Source organism: Brachyhypopomus gauderio, unplaced genomic scaffold, assembly GCF_052324685.1.
Source record: "Brachyhypopomus gauderio isolate BG-103 unplaced genomic scaffold, BGAUD_0.2 sc124, whole genome shotgun sequence".
Taxonomy (NCBI): domain Eukaryota; kingdom Metazoa; phylum Chordata; class Actinopteri; order Gymnotiformes; family Hypopomidae; genus Brachyhypopomus; species Brachyhypopomus gauderio.
This window is the reverse complement of record NW_027506945.1, coordinates 305,001-325,560: the sequence shown is the minus strand read 5'-3', so window position 1 is coordinate 325,560 and position 20,560 is coordinate 305,001. Positions and strand designations below refer to the sequence as shown.

Sequence of the window (20,560 nt, the reverse complement as noted above, 5' to 3'; positions counted from 1 at the left end):
AAATAACGCGGCGGGGCGCGCACGTGGCGACCGGAGTGGCCACGGTGTGTACACAACACCACCTGTGCTGGGAGACGGTGTTGGGTCGTTTGGGGGTGTACACCTGCACTCCCTGATTATTTAAAGTGTTAAAGAAAGAAAAGTGCGAAACCCGTAAGGGAAGGTGAGAGTTCGGGTATCAGAACCCGCCGCGGTGCCGAACATACGTGGACATGATACATACAGTTGCAGAACCATCGGTGTTAATTCAAAGCTCCCACCCGCCCCACCTTGCGGTTATGAAAGACTTTCACTCCTGTAGGGAGAGTTTCAACATAATAATTCAGTGTGTTTGAGTCGCTGTGAGTTTGGAACAGGACAGGTCCAACTCTGCCGGGTCGGTAGTGTCGGAACTGCGCTGTCCGTCCTGCATGCAGTTAAACAACCTCACATGGGTTTATACTCTGGAAGTTATTTTTTAAACAACGACAACAAAATACTAAACAGAACAAAAACGTAAACCTTCCTAAACATGCAAAATCTAAAGTATTACTAAATGTTATTGTATTTATTATATGTATTTTGTATTCATTTCATTGTATGTATTTTAAATACAGCTGACACTGGTCACATCTCGTTTGCATGAACCTGTGCGCACTGGTCCCACAGAGCTACCAGTGATGTGATCCGCACTCCTCTCCAAACGCGCCCTGACTTTCCTGTTCGCCAGGCTGTCTTAAACAAACTAATCGCACTTAAGGTTTTCCTATGCTGCATTTAAGAAACAGGAGAAGAACGAATAATGGAAAAATATATAATAAAAATAAAAGTCGATTGTTAAAAGCGTATACGGTGTTGTTGTTACTGTTGAAAGAGATACTTCCCAGCTGCGTTCATTACGCATTGTTTCACAACACGGTGCCGCTGTAACACAGCTGTGTTTAGCTTTTAAAGATGTGTAGATTCAGCGAGTAAGGGTTACAGTACAGAAAAAGATCAAATATTTTAGCAATTATAGCTATTATATTTTATGATAATATTTAGCTATTATATTATAGCGGACATTCCAAGTTCAGAAAGTAAAACTCCTTCCCAGGATTTTATTCAAACTTGCTGGATTTTCTAATTAGTGGCAGGTAAATTAGTGGAATCACCATAATTCAGGAAGCCTGAGCAAAATCTTGGTGAAGACTTTTACTTTCTGAACTTGGAATTTCCACCTGTGCGGTTAACTGTACGATAAGATTTAGAAATCTCTATTTTGTTGTGTACTTAGCCATAGACCACAAAACATTGCCCATCACTCCAGAGAACACGTTTCTGGATTTCAGTGGCAGAGTTTACACCACTCCTCTACAACGGGCTTAAACCTTTGTACAGTGATCTTAAACTTGTGTACAATGGTCTTAAACATGTCTACAGTGATCTTAAACTTGTGTACAGGAGCCCACTTTATGATGGTCTCGTCACCCAGTTCTGGAGCTGATGCTACTTCCAGAGGCAGTCTGGAACCCTGTATTACAACCCTGTATTACAACCCTGCTGTAGGACCCTGCTGTAGAACCCTGCAGTGGAACTGTGCAGTAGATCACTGCTGTGTAACTGCAATAGATCCCTCCAGTAGATCCCTGCTGTAGAACCCTCCAGTAGATCCCTGCTGTAGAACTCTGCAGTAGATCCCTGCTGAGGGTCCCTCCAGTAGAACCCTTCAGTAGAGGTAGGGGTATCTTTACACAATACATCACATGGCTGAGCTATTGTTGTGTCTAGATGCTTCTATTTCACAATAAGCAGAGAGGGGAGAGGAGAGAGAGAGGGGAGAGAGAGGAGAGGGGGGAGGGGAGAGAGGAAAGAGTAGAGACGGCAGAGAGGAGAGAGGGGAGGGAAAGGAGAGAGAGGAGAGGGGGGAAAGAGGGGAGAGTAGGAAGAGGAGAGGGGGAGAGAGAGGGGAGAGAGAAGAGAGAGGATGGAGGAGAGAGAGGATGGAGGAGAGAGAGGGGAGAGGGGACAGAGGGGAGAGAGGGGACACATTTCATCCACCTTTAGCTCACCGGTGCCAGAAATGACCTGCGACTCACCCACACGTATAACTACTTGGACCATTACAGCCATGTGTGGAGCAGCTCCAGATATGTCCAACGCCCCCTTTATCAACTTTATCATGCTTATCATGTTTAACATCATTACAACAAAGATCAGAATCAGAAATTGTTTACTTGTGTAAGATGTAAAGATGTAAATATCGTACTTTACAGTAATAATTTCAAATACTGAGACATCCAAGTAAAGGATAAACCTAGATAAATCTGGATAAACCTGGACAAACCTGGATAAACCTGGCCTGGGTGTACAAACACTAATCAACCTAAAGTATGAAAACATGACCCAGTGAACAGTAGGAAATGTTCAACAAGTGTTTTGTAAGAGGGTAAACATCCTCTTAAATAGTTTATAGTTTTAGAACATATAAGATAAGCCTATGCCATTAAATATTTAGAGTATTCATTTGTATGACAGTACGATTTATGACAGTATGATTTAACTGGGACAGTCAGGTGTCTCACCCTAGTGTCTAACTAGCTCTTTTCCACACCCGTCTGTCTCATCTTCCTCTTTCATGGTCCATGGACAGGTGTCTTCACATCTCAACTTCTTGCACTATGGCGTTTGATGTAATCCTGATCTGTGTTACACCACTTTAAAATAAACATTTGGTCTAAAATCTCCACCACTTGTTTGGTTTAGGAGACTTTACTGTCCGTGTTAATGAGTTAGTTCCTAACCAGCAAACTCTGCTTGGACGACTGCCAGGAGAAACACCGTTGCATGGCAACGGTATAAAAAATGTGAACTATGCCTCAGCCCGTAATGTGAGGAAGAAGCAGTCGCAGTTCTGTACCTCCAGAATGTGATTCTGCAGATAACAGAATCTCTGCACCACTCAACCAGAACCAAGAACACAGCGCGGCAGCGGCGAGACGACACAAGCATCATTACTGAGCAGTATTCTCATGCTCCAAATATTGTACTTATTCTTTTGAAGGCATATTTTTTCAATATTATGAATTGTTTAGTAATTGCATTGCACAAAAAACTGTAGTTAGAAGTGTAGGTGATGTTAGTCTACTGATTGATAGCGTGGTGCCATGGTAGTAATGTGCTGTGATTTGTGTTGGGTAAACCATCCACCTATTACAGAGCAGCAGTATGTTAGTACAGTGAGAAACATCCACTCTTGAGCATAAGAACACACTAAGTAAACCACCAATAACCAACCACCATTAACAAACCACCGTCTTACTGGTGTTCTTGTAGTAGATGGTTAGATGCATCTTCACACTCTCCTTTAAAAGTACTTATGTCCCAAAATGAAAACTCAGGGGTTCAGGGGTTCAGAGGTTCAGGAAATTAGAGGTTCAGAGGTTCAGGAATTTAGAGGTTCAGAGGTTCAGGAATTTAGAGGTTCAGGGGTTCAGAGGTTCAGGGGTTCAGGGGTTCAGGGGGTTCAGGGGTTCAGAGGTTCAGGTGTTCATCTATGATAAAGAATGCAGTAATGTGCAAGTCTCCTGTTTGTTGAATATAATTTCTAGATTTCAAGACAGCCAATAAACATCCTTTTAAATTTTTTATAGTTTTAGAACATATAAGCTTATGTCATTAATTATTAAGAGTATTAATTTGCATTTCAATGACAGTATGATTTAACTGGCACAGTCAGGTCAGGTTATGTGTCAGCATGTTAAAGATGTCACGGTTCGCTGGTCCCAGAGCACAGGAGAGATGCCCACTCACACACACACCTCTACACCACTCGCACACACTTCTACACCACTCACACACCTCTACAACACTCCCTCACTCACACACCTTTACACCACTCCCCCACTCACACATACCTCTACACCACTCACACACACTTCTACACCACTCCCCCACTGACACACACCTCTACACCACTCACACACACACCTCTACACCACTGACACACACTTCTACACCACTCCCTCACTCACACACCTTTACACCACTCCCCCACTGACACACACCTCTACACCACTGACACACACACCTCTACACCACTGACACACACCTCTACACCACTCCCTCACTCACACACCTTTACACCACTCCCCCACTGACACACACCTCTACACCACTCACACACACACCTCTACACCACTGACACACACCTCTACACCACTCCCTCACTCACACACCTTTACACCACTCCCCCACTCACACACACCTCTACACCACTCACACACACACCTCTACACCACTGACACACACCTCTACACCACTCCCTCACTCACACACCTTTACACCACTCCCCCACTCACACACACCTCTACACCACTCATCCACACCTCTACGCCACTCACACACACTTCTACACCACTCCCCCACTGACACACACCTCTACACCACTCACACACACACCTCTACACCACTGACACACACCTCTACACCACTCCCTCACTCACACACCTTTACACCACTCCCCCGCTCACACACACCTCTACAACACTCCCCTGCTCACAGACACACCTCTACACCACCCACTTGCTCACACTCACCTACTGACACACCTCATTATTACCTGTGCACATATTATCTATTTATTTCTCTACCCACAGGTCCCACCATTCAGTGTATTCCTGCCCTGAGAGAGCCAGCCGGTCTTGAACGCCTCATTTAAAGACTCTCTGTGGCTTGTGACTGTTTAGCTCCTCGGTGCTTTGAGGGACTTTTGTGGCTAAGCTGGTTTTGGTGTGCTGGTGAGCTGTTTCCTGCCCTTCGTTACTATGGACATTACAGACCACTCAGATTCTTCTGCTGCTGCTGCCTTCATGTCCTCACAAAAGGGCTGGTTGCTGTAGCGACAGGACTCGAAACCAGCGTCCCAGAAAACACACGTGTCCAGGGTATAGCGGTTTCCAAAGCACGATAACACTGATAAATTCAGTTTTATTGAGCACATTTGGAATGTTTCTTCCAAATAAATTCGGACACATTTTTTACACTGATAAGAAAAGGGGGTTCGCGTGGCCAATGTTTTCACCAATTATTCTAATAGTTCTGTTTGAACTACAGATGAAGAGCAAATGTTGATAGGTACTTATTATTTTTTAGTGATTACAGATTAATTCTGCTGCAGTGAGACCAGAACTGGATTAATATCAGGAAGGTTAAAAATTCTGTCATTTCAATCCCCTTCATATTCCATACTTCTGGAATTCAGTATTTCTTAAGAAAACAGCAGCATACCGTCAGCAGAGGTGGCCCTGTCTGAGGTGGAAGTTTTAATCAGTTTATTCAGCTCAAAACTCCAAAACCAAACAATGGAAAAAAATAGGATACTGTACAATACTGTACTCCAATGTAAAGTATAGCCACGTGTGTAACATCGTATTACTATATACAGTCACAATATTTACAGGGGGCAGGGGAAGCGGGAATCCACGTCCCCTTTCAGCTTGTGTTGACAGTGGTGGAGAGACTGTAGTGGAGAGACTGTAATGGAGAGACTGTAGTGGAGAGACTGTAATGGAGAGACTGTAGTGGAGAGACTGTAATGGAGAGACAGCAGTGGAGAGACAGCACTAGATAAACAGTAATAGACAGACAGTAATGGAGAAACTGTTTAGAGACAGCAGTGGAGAGACAGCAGTGGAGAGACTGTAATGGAGAGACAGCAGTGGAGAGACAGCAGTGGAGACATGTTTTCAGGCAGCAGCTGGAGATGCCTTCCCCAGTCCATAGCATCCTGCTCTCAGGCTGGGAGAGGCTCCACCTCAAGCTCCACCTCAACCTCCACCTCAAGCTCCACCACTAGCTCCACCTCAAGCTCCAGGCAGGATCTCCCGGGGTGTTTGTTTCACTATCTACAGTGTGCTGAAGAGCTCTAAGTGGAATTTAGGCAATCTTGTTTACTGTGGTCTGGAGAAATGCTGAATGCTTCCACCACGCCGACACAGAGGTGGAGTAATGTTAAAGTGAAAGCTGCTACGCTGTGCTCTCCAGAGATACATCAGCCTTCAGACATGTGTGATGTGTGTTATTCACGTGTGTGTGTGTGTGTGTGTGCGTGTGTGTGTGTGCGTGCGTGCGTGTGTGTGTGTGTGTGTGTGTGTGTGTGTGTGTGTGTGTGTGTGTGTGTGTGTGTGTGTGTGTGTGTGTGCGCGTGTGTGTGTGCGTGTGTGTGTGTGCGTGTGTGTGTGTGTGTGTGTGTGTGTGTGTGTGTGTGTGAAGCAATGAGCAATATAAAATAAATAAAAAATATATTTGAGTGTTGATTGTGTTTATAGCATGTTGAGTGTGTTTATAGCGTGTTGAGCATGTTTATAGCGTGTTGTTTCTTAAGAGTCTGTGAGAGGGTAGACGTTTGTGGCAGAAGAGGTTTGGACATATTACCCCTGTCTCTGAGGGCCTTTGTTCAGAAGTCAGAAAAGCAGAGAACAGGATAAGATCACAACAATAAATACAAATGATAATAACAATAATAAGAACAACAATAATAAATAAATAAGATAAGCATGACTTCCAAAAAGAACAATAACAGAAAGTATCATCTTGAGGATCAGTCTGTTAAATTACATTTTGAGTAACTTGTATTTGGAAATCCACAAGGCCCTTGAAAACAAATTAAAAGTCCTGTACATTCTGCTGAAGTCTCCAGCTCTCCACGCTTGGCCGTGCAGTAGCTCGGACTACACTACAGCAGCTTGGCTTCACACACCAGTTACAGTGTCTTATCAATCTGTTTGAAAACAACATTAAAAAAACTAACAAACAAAAGCGACCAGGACACTAAACCCCCACGGGACACTAAATCCCCACACTATCTAAGATGGCTTTCAGTTTTACAACACTTTTACTGGCTTTGAGTGAAACTGCACAACTTTCATGCTCAGAAAGTTATTCCTGTATAGAATCCAGCTCTATACACACACACACACACACACACACACACACACACACACACACACACACACACACACACACACACACACACACACACACACACACACACACACACACACACACACACACACACACACACACACACACACACACACACACACACACACACACACACACACACCGTGTGGCCACGGTATCAGGTGGTAACAGGTACGGTGGTGTTAATGGTGCCTCCCCTCCGCAGTGAGAGACACACCCTGTTCACCACCACTGAAGGGTTTAGGGATGAAGCTCACTTCCCCACAGCTATGCTGAGCTGCTGCTGGTCTTCAACGTGGGTGCGTTTTAACGAACACTCAGGACGGGCGACCTTCTTCCTCAAAACAGCATGAGATGTGTGAAACTGAGTTTTTGCCAAGGAAATGTGGGACGTTTGCGTTTAGCTTGAAGCCAGATGCTGGAGAACATCTGGAGAAGGTCTGTTTAGCTACGGACTATGTCTCTCTCTCTATGTTATTTAGCTTCTCCTGTTCCTCAGGTTCTCCACGTGTCCTTCTGTGTAGTTGGTTGGATCAGGGCACCTGTGGCTGTGGCTCTTCAACGCCAGCCTCTCCAACACCGAGCCTCTGACCCTCATGTGACCCATGCCCGGAACTCACATCCTCACGGAACACTGCAAGCCCTGCTCGTCTTAAGGTGGCAGGGAAGGGTTTGGTGGCCGAAGCGATACACGGACATCGATGAAGAAGCGGTGCTACCTTAAAAGCGTCCCTGCGCAAGGGAACCATCTCTGAAAACGGCGGTCTTTTCCTCGGGTTCCGTATCTCCGTGGAGATGGCCGCAGCACACGCCTCTGTCATGCCTTGTACATGTTGGCAGCGGTGGCCAGTGCCAGCTGCCCATTGGCTGCCACCACGCAGGGCTCCTCCTCCAGCAGGGCGCTGGGGTCGGGGTGCGGCAGGCTGTCGTGGTAGCTGCTGAAGCTGATGTTGTCCTCCTTCAGCTCGATGGTCCAGAAGGGGGCGTTCAGCTTGCGGTTGTGGTACTCGCGGTAGGTGTAAACCCCGCCCACAAACGCCATGAGCAGCACCACCAGCACGATGATGACGGCCAGCACGATGATGTTGAACTGCGTCCAGGACACGGCGGTCAGGGCCGACGCCGAGCTGTTTCCACGGGCCGCGGGGTCTCCCAGGCCCGACCGCAGGGTTGGCGCACCCTCGGCGCCCGGTGGGGGGGCGGGAGTGGAGGTGAAGAGGAGCAAAGGGGGCAGGCCCGGAGGCGAAGGGGCGTGGCTTTGGGGAGCCGTCGGGCGGGGCTTCCCTGTGACCGGCGTAGGTAGCAACTTCCCCTCTGAGGGAGAGAGGAGGTTAGTCAACAGAAGTCAACAAACATTTATTGACGTGTGCCAACACGTTTTCCTGTGACGCAGATCCCAAAGCAAGACACGACAGGACGGAAGCGTGGACAGAGTCAGCAGTCTCCATGCAGAGCAACAGAAGCAATGTTTATACACATACCAGAATGCCCATCACTCTGATTATCACACTCTTTCTGATAAACACATCGTTTAAACACTCCAGTCCATGAGATACTTTACACACCGCAGGGTCGTAAACGTTTCATGGTCAAGATAAGCAACAGCAGTAAAACTTGAAATCCTCCTTCAGCACTTTCAAAGTTAATCATTACAGTTATTCCTGGCCTCATCCAAAAATCTCTCCCACGTTCTTAGAAACATTTATTTATTAGATAAATCCTCATAGGTTTACACAAGACACTATATGTTGCCAGGAGCAGTCTGAGTCAGACATAAAAATAAAAACAAAAACAACATTTTTTGGGAGCCTCTCTCTCTCACACACACACACACACACACACACACACACACACACACACACACACACACACACACACACACACACACACACACATACACACACACACACACACACATACACACACACACACACACACACACACACACACACTCTTATTTACCCTCACACACACTCACCTGTTGGCGTGCAGTTGTGGGCCCGGGCGTCCCCCACGTACCCTAGTGCACAGAGCTGGCAGTGTGTGCCCGCTGTGTGGTTGGCACAGTGAAGGCAGTGCCCGCTCTCTGGGTGGCAGATCTGGGGAGCTGAGCGCGGGTCCTCATTCCCGTGACAGTTGCAGGGCACACACACGTCCCCCGATGCAGAATAACCTCCCGCACACACATCACACACCGGCCCTGTGAAACCTGACCGACACTCATCACACACAGGTCGACCGCTGGGATCTGCAGGGGACATCACACACACACACACACACACACACACACACACACACACACACAGGTTACATGTAATAGTTTTAGGAGCTCGGCTAACTGTGTCAAAGTTCGATGCTGATGAGCAGCGTTTGGACAGAATCAGCTATCACATTTTTTTTCATATTACTGACTAATATGAAAGACATTGTGAAACACAAACTGTCACAACATACAGAGAGTAGGTGAATGGTTGTGTATTTGGTAATAACTAGCAAACTGACCTATTTCTAGCCTTGCATATTCATTCTAAATTCATATTTAAGCAGAGTGAATGTCTGGGCTGTACTGAGAGGCCATTCTTCAGGTCTGCTGACTCTGCTGTGGTCATGGAAATGCCAAAAGTGCTGGTCAAACAACACATTGCTGGTAAACCCTAGTTCAAAACATCTGGTGCAGCCAGACATGTCCAATCAACTGAAGATAATCCTACTTATTTTAGAGCATGAGTGTAAACTGAATATTACAGTTTTTTGCAGTTGCTAAGACACAATTTCTGAAACTGTGTCTCTTTTGTCAAAACTTAACACACAGAAGCCAATGCTACACACACAACAGGCAAAACATCTCACACTTTTGGAAAAAGCACACACTTCAACCAAAACTCTTGCCACTCTTGCCAAAACCATATTTTTGCATCTAAACGCTACACACAAATATCAGATGATTAGCCTTCCTCATATGTGACTACACACTTATGTGATAAATAGAAAACACTACTACCATGTGTTTTTTAAATGTTCAGTGTATAGTCTGTTCCAAAAGTATACCATAGTTCACATATACAGAGGTTTTTATGCACATTCATAAACACCATGAAGTAAAATAGTAACAAGGTTTATTTACGTTTTGCTTGAGCAGTACACATGGAAACAAAAAGGACAAAAATACTGTACAATAGTAGACAAATTTAGGGTGCATCTCGTCTTGTATTTGGGTCTGGCCACAAGATTTCATCAACATCACAGGTGATGTCCTCTTTGGTAAGACAGCGGGGGAAGTATCTTCTTGAGTGACGTATCCAGCCCTGACATGCACCCTCATCAATGCCCCCATAAACTTCCTCCATCACCTGCAGAAGTGGTATGTGATGGTGGGGTTGGCGCTCATAAACTTTCCACCTCCATGCCGAAAAAAACTCCTCAATAGGGTTGAGGAAAGGTGAGTATGGTGGGAGGTGAAGCACATCAAACTGTGGATGTTCGGTCAACCAATGTCGTATTTGTGTAGCACGGTGGAAACTTACGTTGTCCCAGATGACAACGAACCTGGTCTGTTCTTGTCCATCTCCCTGGTGATGTGGAATGAGTTGTTGTGTAGTGTGTTGAGAAAGGTGATGATGTGAGCAGTGTTGTAAGGACCGAAAGTAGCATGATGATGGACAACACCATTGTGGCAAATGGCTGCATACATTGTGATGTTCCCACCATGCTGCAGGGACACTGACTATGGCACGGTGTCCTATGACGTTTCTTCCTCTGCGTCTTGTTTTGGCAAGGTTTGGCAAGGTTGAAGCTTGTTTTGGCAAGGTTACATATTCATAGTGCAGTTCCTTCACACTGTCAGAGTTGTGCTGAAATGGTGCCCTGTGTAGCTGCTTCATATGCACTTGATGTCTTCTCAAGAGTTGGCCCAGTGCAGATAGGCTCATTGATTGAATGTTGCTGAAAGTGATGTTGTCAGTAATGATGTGCTGTTGTTTGATATGACAATGTTCACGATGGCCTCCATGGTCAACCAAAGTGGCCTGGATCTTCCTCTTCCTTGTCCTTGTGGCCTCTTTATAGGGATCAAGTTCTGATAACGATTTGTAAAAATTAGGTAGAAGTGTTGTAATGTGTGAGAACTGTGTATGGTATTTTGGTAGGTGAGTGTAGCAGTTGTGTGGCAGTGTTTTCTAAAAGAAACACATGGTTTTCAGTTTTGAATGTTGTGTCTTATGTGAACTGTGTTTAAAGTTTTGCAAAAAGTGTGTTTTAGCATTTCTAAATGAGTGTAAGGCAGAGAATGTGCTTAAGGTTTGGCACACTCTGTCAATAGATAGGCTACATGGGTTAGTTGTTTCAGAAATTGTGCTATAAGGACCACTTTTTGTGTCTTAGCAAATGCAAAAAACTGTAATGTGGTGCCGTTTCGTTTGACTGAGTTCATTACACCAGGAGAGGCATGTTTCATGTCCGTCATGGTGAACTGCATTACACTGCATTACACTGCATTACACACACTAACATTGCTTTGCTTCACACACAGGGTTTAAAAACACACACATAGGTAACAGTACCAATTCAGTACCAATCAGATAAGAACTGCATTCGGACACCGGAAAGAAAACCAATTCACTACAAATCAAATAATAATATGTGAAGTAGTGAAGTAGTTACTATGTGAACTATTATCAGCTATTATTTGAACAAAGTATGCATGGTACAGTCATTCTACAAACACCTAGTGTGCACAGTGTTATGTTACCAAGCATACTTGTTCTAAACAGCAGATTCATTCAAATCATACATATGCAAATAGCACCTCTGAGCTGAAAGTATGAATAAACTAAGTCTACATAGCAGCTCTGAGCTGAAAGTATGAATAAACTAAGTCTACATAGCAGCTCTGAGCTGTAAGTCTGAATAAACTATATCTACATAACATCTCTGAGCTGTAAGTCTGAATAAACTATATCTACATAACATCTCTGAGCTGTAAGTCTGAATAAATTATATCTACATAACATCTCTGAGCTGTAAGTCTGAATAAACTATATCTACATAACATCTCTGAGCTGTAAGTCTGAATAAATTATATCTACATAGCAGCTCTGAGCTGTAAGTCTGAATAAACTATATCTATATCTACAAGCAACACGGTAGCTTGGTGGTTAGCACGTTTGCCTCTCAGCTCTGGGTTCAAGTCCCTATCTGAGTGGAGTTTCCATGTTCTCCCTGTGTTTGCGTGGGTTTCCTCCGGGATCTCCGGTTTCCTCCCACAGTCCAAAAACATGGAGGTTAGGTAAATTGGCAGTCCCTGACAAATTCTCCCTGAGTGTGTGTCTGTGTCTCTATGTTCAATAAAATGTAGTGTCTGAGTGTGTGTGTGTGTGTGTGTGTGTGTGTGTGTGTGTGTGTGTGTGTGCGTGTGTGTGTGTGCGTGTGTGCGTGTGTGCGTGTGTGCGTGTGTGCGTGTGTGCGTGTGTGCGTGTGTGTGTGTGTGTGTGCCCAGTGGTGGATGGTGCTCTGCCACTAGGGTCTGTCCTCTCTCCCCTTCCTGCACCCCATTCAGTCCCCCAGGGGGCTGTGGCTTCCGGTAGAGAGTACGCTGTGCGGAATTGGCTGCCGCTTCTCGCGGATGTGTGTGTGATTGGTTGTCTGTGACTTGTACCTGTGTTAAATTGTAAAAGCGCCTTGGGTATTCAGAAAGGAGCTATATAAATTGAACATTCATTCATTCATTCATTCATTCATTCATCTACATAACTTCTCTGAGCTGTAAGTCTGAATAAACTATATTTACATAACTTCTCTGAGCTGTAAGTCTGAATAAACTATATTTACATAACATCTCTGAGCTGTAAGTCTGAATAAACTATATCTACATAACATCTCTGAGCTATAAGACTAAATAAACTATATCTACATAACATCTCTGAGCTGTAAGGCTAAATAAACTATATCTACATAACATCTCTGAGCTGTAAGTCTGAATAAACTATATCTACATAACATCTCTGAGCTGTAAGTCTGAATAAGATATCTGCATAACATCTCTGAGCTGTAAGGCTAAATAAACTATATTTACATAACATCTCTGAGCTGTAAGTCTGAATAAACTATATCTACATAACATCTCTGAGCTGTAAGGCTATTACCGGTTTATAAACATTTATTTCATTCTCATCAGTAGTGAACAGTAAAACAGTAATGTGATTATAACATCACTCCACCAAAGATCATGAACTTCCAGTTAAGACTAGTGACACCTCTTCCCAGGCCAGCAGAATCCCCTGAATCCTGGGTGATTGTTGCCATGACGACCCTGCGGCCTCACACACATCTGAAGGTCATCAGAAGGTCATATGACTGTACATTAGCCACACCGAAACCCTGGTGGTCAACTGATTCAAGCTAATGGAACTTACCTCCTGTAATTCCTCCTACAGGAGGAACTTACCTCCTGTATTTCTGCCACGTGGTGCCACGCCCACACACACACACACACACACCCTCTGTTGCTCCATGCCTTATTTCTGCCACACCCACACACTCCTACTAACTGCAGATGTTCTCTACACTAACTGTAAATAGCCTAATTTTGCTGTCTCCAATAACTGAGCAGCCATTTAACACTGAGCAGTGTAGACGCTTGTGTCAAGATGTTCACACTGTGTGTAGATAGTTTGTGCAGGTACCGTGTTGCTGTGTACATTCATGTAAATAGCATCGATAAATAGCAAATAAACCTGCCTTTACATTAACAACAATACCTGTAGAAAAACATATATCAGTTCAGTACTTTTTCGTCTAACGGTTTTAAATTTCCCAATTCATCAAACTAAATGCCTGTAATCACGCAGACCCAGAGGAAATGTTACTTTGTTACCACTAGATGGCGAAGTGATGCTAGTGTTCTGTGCCATGACATGATATATTCTAGGGATCAGAACACAGTGGCAGGTAAAATTAATGACCCCAACCTCAACACACAACCCAGCACACGACCTCAACACATAACAAACCCCCCCCCCCCCCCCCCCCCCCCCCCCGGTCACACTGCAGAGATGATCTCTGATAAACTAGACTAGACCCTAAGACTGCCAGCCTGTGCATCAGGGCAGGAACAGCCAACATCACACACACACACACACACACACACACACACACACACACACACATACATACACACACACACACACACACACACACACACACACTTGCTATTGCCTATGGATGAGCCCTGAGCGTCCAGACTGACAACACCTTTCCCCTGATCTCGTCAACATGGCTAAGGCTTTTTAGCAACACTCCTTACATAAAGTACTCAGGAAGAAGACGGATCAAAGCGGATGGATGAATCAGAACCCTGTCTGGAGCGTGAGGCTGAGTGTCGGGTGGAGCAGCTACACTCGCGCTACACTCGCACTACACTCGTCACCTCTTCAGCGCTCGCCGTCTGTTCTCCGTGGGTTTCTCACACTCTTTCACTCCCGGCTTCCTGGCAACAAATGTGAACTCACAACCCAGACCCTGCTGGGTCGTTGCGGTCACATGCAGCGAGGACCAATGAGAAGGCTGCAACCATGGCCTGAGCGTCACTGATTGGTGCTGGACTTTCAGGTGCTCGTCTGGGGTTGAGCCTCAGGTCACAGTTATGCATGTATTCATCTCATCCTGTCATGACTAGTGAAACTCACACATATCTGCCTCGGCTACCGTCTACAGTAATACTGCATACAGGGTCAGTAGATCCAGCAGGAGGGGTCACATTTCTCCCACACCGGCTTCATTTCATCGGTTACCTGGACAATGCAGAATGGCTTTAAGGATCTTTGGTTTGCTTTTAAAGCACTTTACATGTTAGCCCTTCCCTACAGCTCTGATCTAACCCAAGCCCTAATTGTGACCCCAACCCTAACCCTGAACCCAACTCTAACCCTGACCCCAACCCTAATCCTAAACCCAACCATAACCATAAGACCAACCCTAACCTTAGCTTTCGATTAAAAAGTTTATCTTATGTACAAATGCTTCACTCCATACTTAATCCAAGTGCCTATCCCACCTGGGCAGCAGTGACCCAGTCCTATTCCAGTCCTAGTCCAATCCTAGCCTAGTCCAGCCTCTGCAGATGTGAGGTCTGCAGAGGTGGACCCACCTGAGTAGATTAAGACCTGTGTTCACAAGGAGGAGCTAAAGGCATCTAACTCTCACTCTTATGTTATCATCAATTAGCCCACTTCAAGCTGACAATAAGCCGTCATGCAGATTGTTTAGACGAGATGACGTTGGTGCTGGTCACTGCTGTATGACATAACCTGTCTATCTAACGGAACATGTTATCTGATGGAGCCTGTCTATCTGATGGAGCCTGTCTATCTGCATTCCAAAGGCAAGCATGATAATGTCTGCACCCGTCAACACTGTAAGAGTGACGTCAACATGGCAGGAGTTAGGTCAATAAGAAGCCCATCATGAGTACATCAGGAGAACAGGGAATACGTGTAGGGAACAAGGGTATATTCTTAGGGAGCCTAGAACCAGCCCTCAACAGACTGAACTTGTCTGTGTTCAGGCCCCCTCCCTCCCTCCCCCCAGCAGCCTGCCGTGTGGTGGGGGCTCACCGAGGTGGCAGGTCCCTGAGGAGCGGTTCCTGGCGCAGGGGCAGGGCACACAGCTGTCTCTCACACTGCTGCCCTGGGCTCGGTAGAATTGTGGCAGGCAGTCCTCACAGTTCTGCCCCTGGGTGTTTCCCTGGCAGTCCAGACACACACCTGACAGAAGGAGAGAGATAGAGAGAGAGGAATAAAGGGAGGGATATAGAGAGGGATAGAGAGACAGAAAGCAAGAGGAATAGATATATTCACTAAACATGTTTTTTTTTAAGCTGTAACACCATCAACAGCTTCAAATGTTTTATGTAGGAACAGGTTAGACACTCTACCAAATAGAGTCTAGTTTATGAGGGGAGATTACTATTTGAATTTATAGTTTATCATTTATGTGGTTTATGGGTTTATCCAAGTGCCTGGGTTTAGCTTATGAGCTTCAGTGGGCCTCATGAGTATAGTTGATGAGTGTGGTTGATGAGTGTGATTGTGGTTGATGACTGTTGAGTGTGGTTGATGAGTGTTGGTTGATGAGTGTGGTTGATGATTGTGGTTGAATATGGTTGATGACTGTTGATGAGTGTGGTTGAATATGGTTGATGAGTGTAGCTGAATGTGGTTGAATGTGGTTGGTGAGTGTTGTTGATGAGTGTAGCTGACTGTGGTTAATGAGTGTAGCTGAATGTGGTTGATGAGTGTAGCTGAATGTGGATGATGAGTGTAGCTGAATGTGGTTGAATGTGGTTGATGAGTGTAGCTGAATGTGGTTGATGAGTGTAGCTGAATGTGGATGATGAGTGCAGCTGAATGTGGTTGATGAGTGTAGCTGACTGTGGTTAATGAGTGTAGCTGAATGTGGTTGATGAGTGTAGCTGACTGTGGATGATGAGTGTAGCTGAATGTTGTTGATGAGTGTAGCTGAATGTGGATGATGAGTGTAGCTGAATGTGGTTGATGAGTGTAGCTGACTGTGGATGATGAGTGTAGCTGACTGTGGATGATGAGTGTAGCTGAATGTGGTTGATGAGTGTGGATGATGAGTGTAGCTGAATGTGGTTGATGAGTGTAGCTGAATGTGGTTGATGAGTGTAGCTGAATGTGGCTGATGAGTGTAGCTGAATGTGGATGATGAGTGTAGCTGAATGTGGTTGATGAGTGTAGCTGAATGTGGCTGATGAGTGTAGCTGAATGTGGTTGATGAGTGTGGATGATGAGTGTAGCTGAATGTGGTTGATGAGTGTAGCTGAATGCGGTTGATGAGTGTGGATGATGAGTGTAGCTGAATGTGGTTGATGAGTGTAGCTGAATGTGGCTGATGAGTGTAGCTGAATGTGGTTGATGAGTGTGGATGATAAGTGTAGCTGAATGTGGTTGATGAGTGTAGCTGAATGTGGCTGATGAGCGTAGCTGAATGTGGTTGATGAGTGTGGATGATGAGTGTAGCTGAATGTGGTTGATGAGTGTGGATGATGAGTGTAGCTGAATGTGGTTGATGAGTGTAGCTGAATGCGGTTGAAGTAAATCTGATCACATTTCGATGGATCAGGGGAGAGCATCCCAGCTTCCATCTGTAGAGTTACTCACTACAAGACAGATGGACTCCTCGACACCTTCTCTCACCATACACCCCCACACACACACATACACACACACACACTCAAATACAAACAGACAAATGAGCATACACCGAATGTCTGACATCACAACGAATGCATCAGAAGGCCTTCATAGGTGTTCAGGTAGACACCTCCATCACCATGTCGTGTTATCCATTCTCCAGTTTCTGGGCTGCTGTCTGGGGAGTCAGAGGTGCCAGACGCCACTCCACCCAGCAGCGACTCAAGGTGGTGGAAGACCATGCCAGTGTCACTGCTGGGTGGAGAATGGAACGCCTCCCAAACCATATCCGGCCAGCAACGGCTCTGAGGCCAGAAACAGAGCACTGTGGACCGGAGCAGAGTGGGGCTGGCCAACAACACACAGCAACAGATGGACTGCAGTCTGGAGATCACACACACCTCTATGATAGCTGTACACACACACACACGCACACACACACACACACACACACACACACACACACACACACACACACACACACACACACCAGAGGATAATGTTTAATGTCACTGAAGAAAGACATCAAACATCAAACACTAGATGTTGAGAAACCTTCCCTTAATCCAGACACAACTGATGGCTCATTGAAGGTACAGACGGAGCTGTGAGGGGTTATGGGAGTTATGATCATCTGTGATGCTGAGTCACACTGCACCTCTGTTCTGACACTCAGGTTTGTTGACTAAAAGCAGTGGAGGGCTGATATTCCAGGGAGCCCTTATCTTCTGGCTCCGCCCTCCGAGCGCCATGCTACATTCTGGCTCCGCCCTCCAAGCTCCATGCTACATTCTGGCTCCGCCCTTTTACCTGTGCTGCCATAGCCAGATCTGCTGGAGTCCATCCTTGCACATTATGTATGCCTCTGAATAAATTAATCTGAATGAAATACACACACACACACACACACACACACACACACACACACACTCAGACGCTCACACACGCACGTTTGCACTAAGACATTTTAAGAAAGTCTAAGATCTAAGAAAATCTGCAAACCAAGGAACAATGTCTCAGCTGAACTGGTTATCTTGACTCTGAGCTAGTTATGGTGTTATCATGACTCAGCTGAACTGGTTATCATGACTCTGAGCTAGTTATGGTGTTATCATGACGCAGCTGAACTGGTTATCATGACTCTGAGTTAGTTATGGTGTTATCATGACTCAGCTGAACTGGTTATCATGACTCTGAGCTAGTTATGGTGTTATCATGACTCAGCTGAACTGGTTATCATGACTGAGTTAGTTATGATGTTATCATGACTCAGCTGAACTGGTTATCTTGACTCTGAGCTAGTTATGGTGTTATCATGACTCAGCTGAACTGGTTATCATGACTCTGAGCTAGTTATGGTGTTATCATGACTCAGCTGAACTGGTTATCATGACTCTGAGTTAGTTATGATGTTATCATGACTCAGCTGAACTGGTTATCTTGACTCTGAGCTAGTTATGGTGTTATCATGACTCAGCTGAACTGGTTATCATGACTGAGCTAGTTATGGTGTTATCATGACTCAGCTGAACTGGTTATGGTTTGGGTGTATTGGGTTATGACCACTCATGAAGTACAGCCTGCACGTGAGATCACAGTGTTTTGCCCAGTGTCCCTGCTTGCCCCAGAGCACTGGGAACAGGACAAGGAGCAGGACAGTGAGGACATGGGGCAGGACAGTGAGGACAGGGAGCAGGTCAGTGAGGACAGGGGGCAGGACAGTGAGGACAGGGAGCAGGACAGTGAGGACTCTGTCCCATGATCGTAACAGTTCTGTATGTAGTTTTGTATGTGGTATGTGTTACTGCTGTTGTTTTTATTTCTCCATTGAACTGTAATTATTAATAGTGACATACAGAACTCACTATCACTAATCGACATACAGAATGCACTATGAGCTGGAATTAATAATAGTGACATGCCACATAATGAATAATGCCATGCAAAATAAACATCAGCTGTGATTGTTAATGATATACAGAATAGACCAGACATGGGCAAACGATGGCCCGCGTAGCTTTCTAATCCGGCACACCGAATTTGTCCAAATTGTATTAAAAACATCACTTATTTCCCCTTTTCACCCTTTCCCCTGCAATACCCTCCTTGCTCCAATAGATAGCGCACTAGTCCAGACACATAGATAGCGCACTAGTCCAGACACATTGACCTCTGTTGGAGTGTAACTTTCCCGCTGCTGTTTTCGCCCTTCGAAAAAATGAGCAGACCAAAGAAAAGAAATGTGGACACTGAGTGCAGAGTATTTAAAAATGTGTGGAGTGGACAACAAAATTTTTTTTTCACTGAGGTCCGATCAATGGCTGTATGTCTGATATGCCAAGAAACGATTGCAGTTTTCAAAGAGGACGAAATCAGCCGTCACTTTGCTATGAAGCACGTAAACTACGCTAGCAAGCAGTCAACAGAAGGACGAGCGGATACTGCTCAGAGGTCGGAAGTTACTCTACTGTGTTATGAAACGAATGCATATGTAAAGTTTGGAGGAGAGTCTTTTGGAGGAGAGGTGACATGAGGTCTCACCTGATTGTGGGTGTAGCGGTGGGTGGAGGTGACATGAGGTCTCATCTGATTGTGGGTGTAGCGGTGGGTGGAGGTGACATGAGGTCTCACCTGATTGTGGGTGTAGCGGTGGGTGGAGGTGACATGAGGTCTCACCTGACTGTGGGTGTAGCGGTGGGTGGAGGTGACATGAGGTCTCACCTGATTGTGGGTGGCAGTAGGTGGTGTGGCCGTTACACTGGCACGGCTGACACCCTGTGTTGCTGAAGTGGAAGAATCCTGGATGGCAGTCATCACACTTTGGTCCGTACACGCCCGTCTTACACTCACACGTACCAGAGCTGTGGGGGACACAGAAAACACAGTCACCATACACACCACAACCTCAGAACTGCACACAACCACATACAACCACACAACACCATCGCCCACAATCTCTAAACAACCATGTACAACCACACAACACCATCGCCCACAATCTCTAAACAACCATGTACAACCACACAACACCATCGCCCACAATCTCTAAACAACCATGTACAACCACACAACACCATCGCCCACAATCTCTAAACAACCATGTACAACCACACAACACCATCGCCCACAATCTCTAAACAACCATGTACAACCACACAACACCATCACCCACAATCTCTACACAACCATATACAACCACACAACACCATCGCCCACAATCTCTAAACAACTATATACAACCACACAACACCATCACCCACAATCTCTAAACAACCCTATACAACCACACACCATCACCCACAATCTCTAAACAACCATATACAACCATACACCATCGCCCACAACCTCTAAACAACCCTATACAACCACACATAACCTTGATGCTTGTCCCACACAACTACACAACC

At 45.5% G+C, this 20,560-nt stretch overlaps 1 protein-coding gene across 1 annotated transcript in view; it reads right to left on the bottom strand.

Annotated features, from left to right (window-relative positions):
* Nucleotides 1-4,927: 4,927 nt before the first annotated feature.
* The window catches only part of LOC143498926 (multiple epidermal growth factor-like domains protein 9), a 26,469-nt gene continuing 10,836 nt past the window's right edge, over nucleotides 4,928-20,560 (bottom strand). Inside the window, exons 3-6 of the mRNA XM_076993832.1 lie at nucleotides 19,875-20,014; nucleotides 15,552-15,701; nucleotides 8,921-9,190; nucleotides 4,928-8,256 (exon numbers count right to left, since the gene is read on the bottom strand). Of these exons, the coding sequence (XP_076849947.1) occupies nucleotides 7,760-8,256; nucleotides 8,921-9,190; nucleotides 15,552-15,701; nucleotides 19,875-20,014 (1,057 nt within the window). The 3' untranslated portion in view covers nucleotides 4,928-7,759. The remainder of the gene's footprint in view (nucleotides 8,257-8,920; nucleotides 9,191-15,551; nucleotides 15,702-19,874; nucleotides 20,015-20,560) is intronic.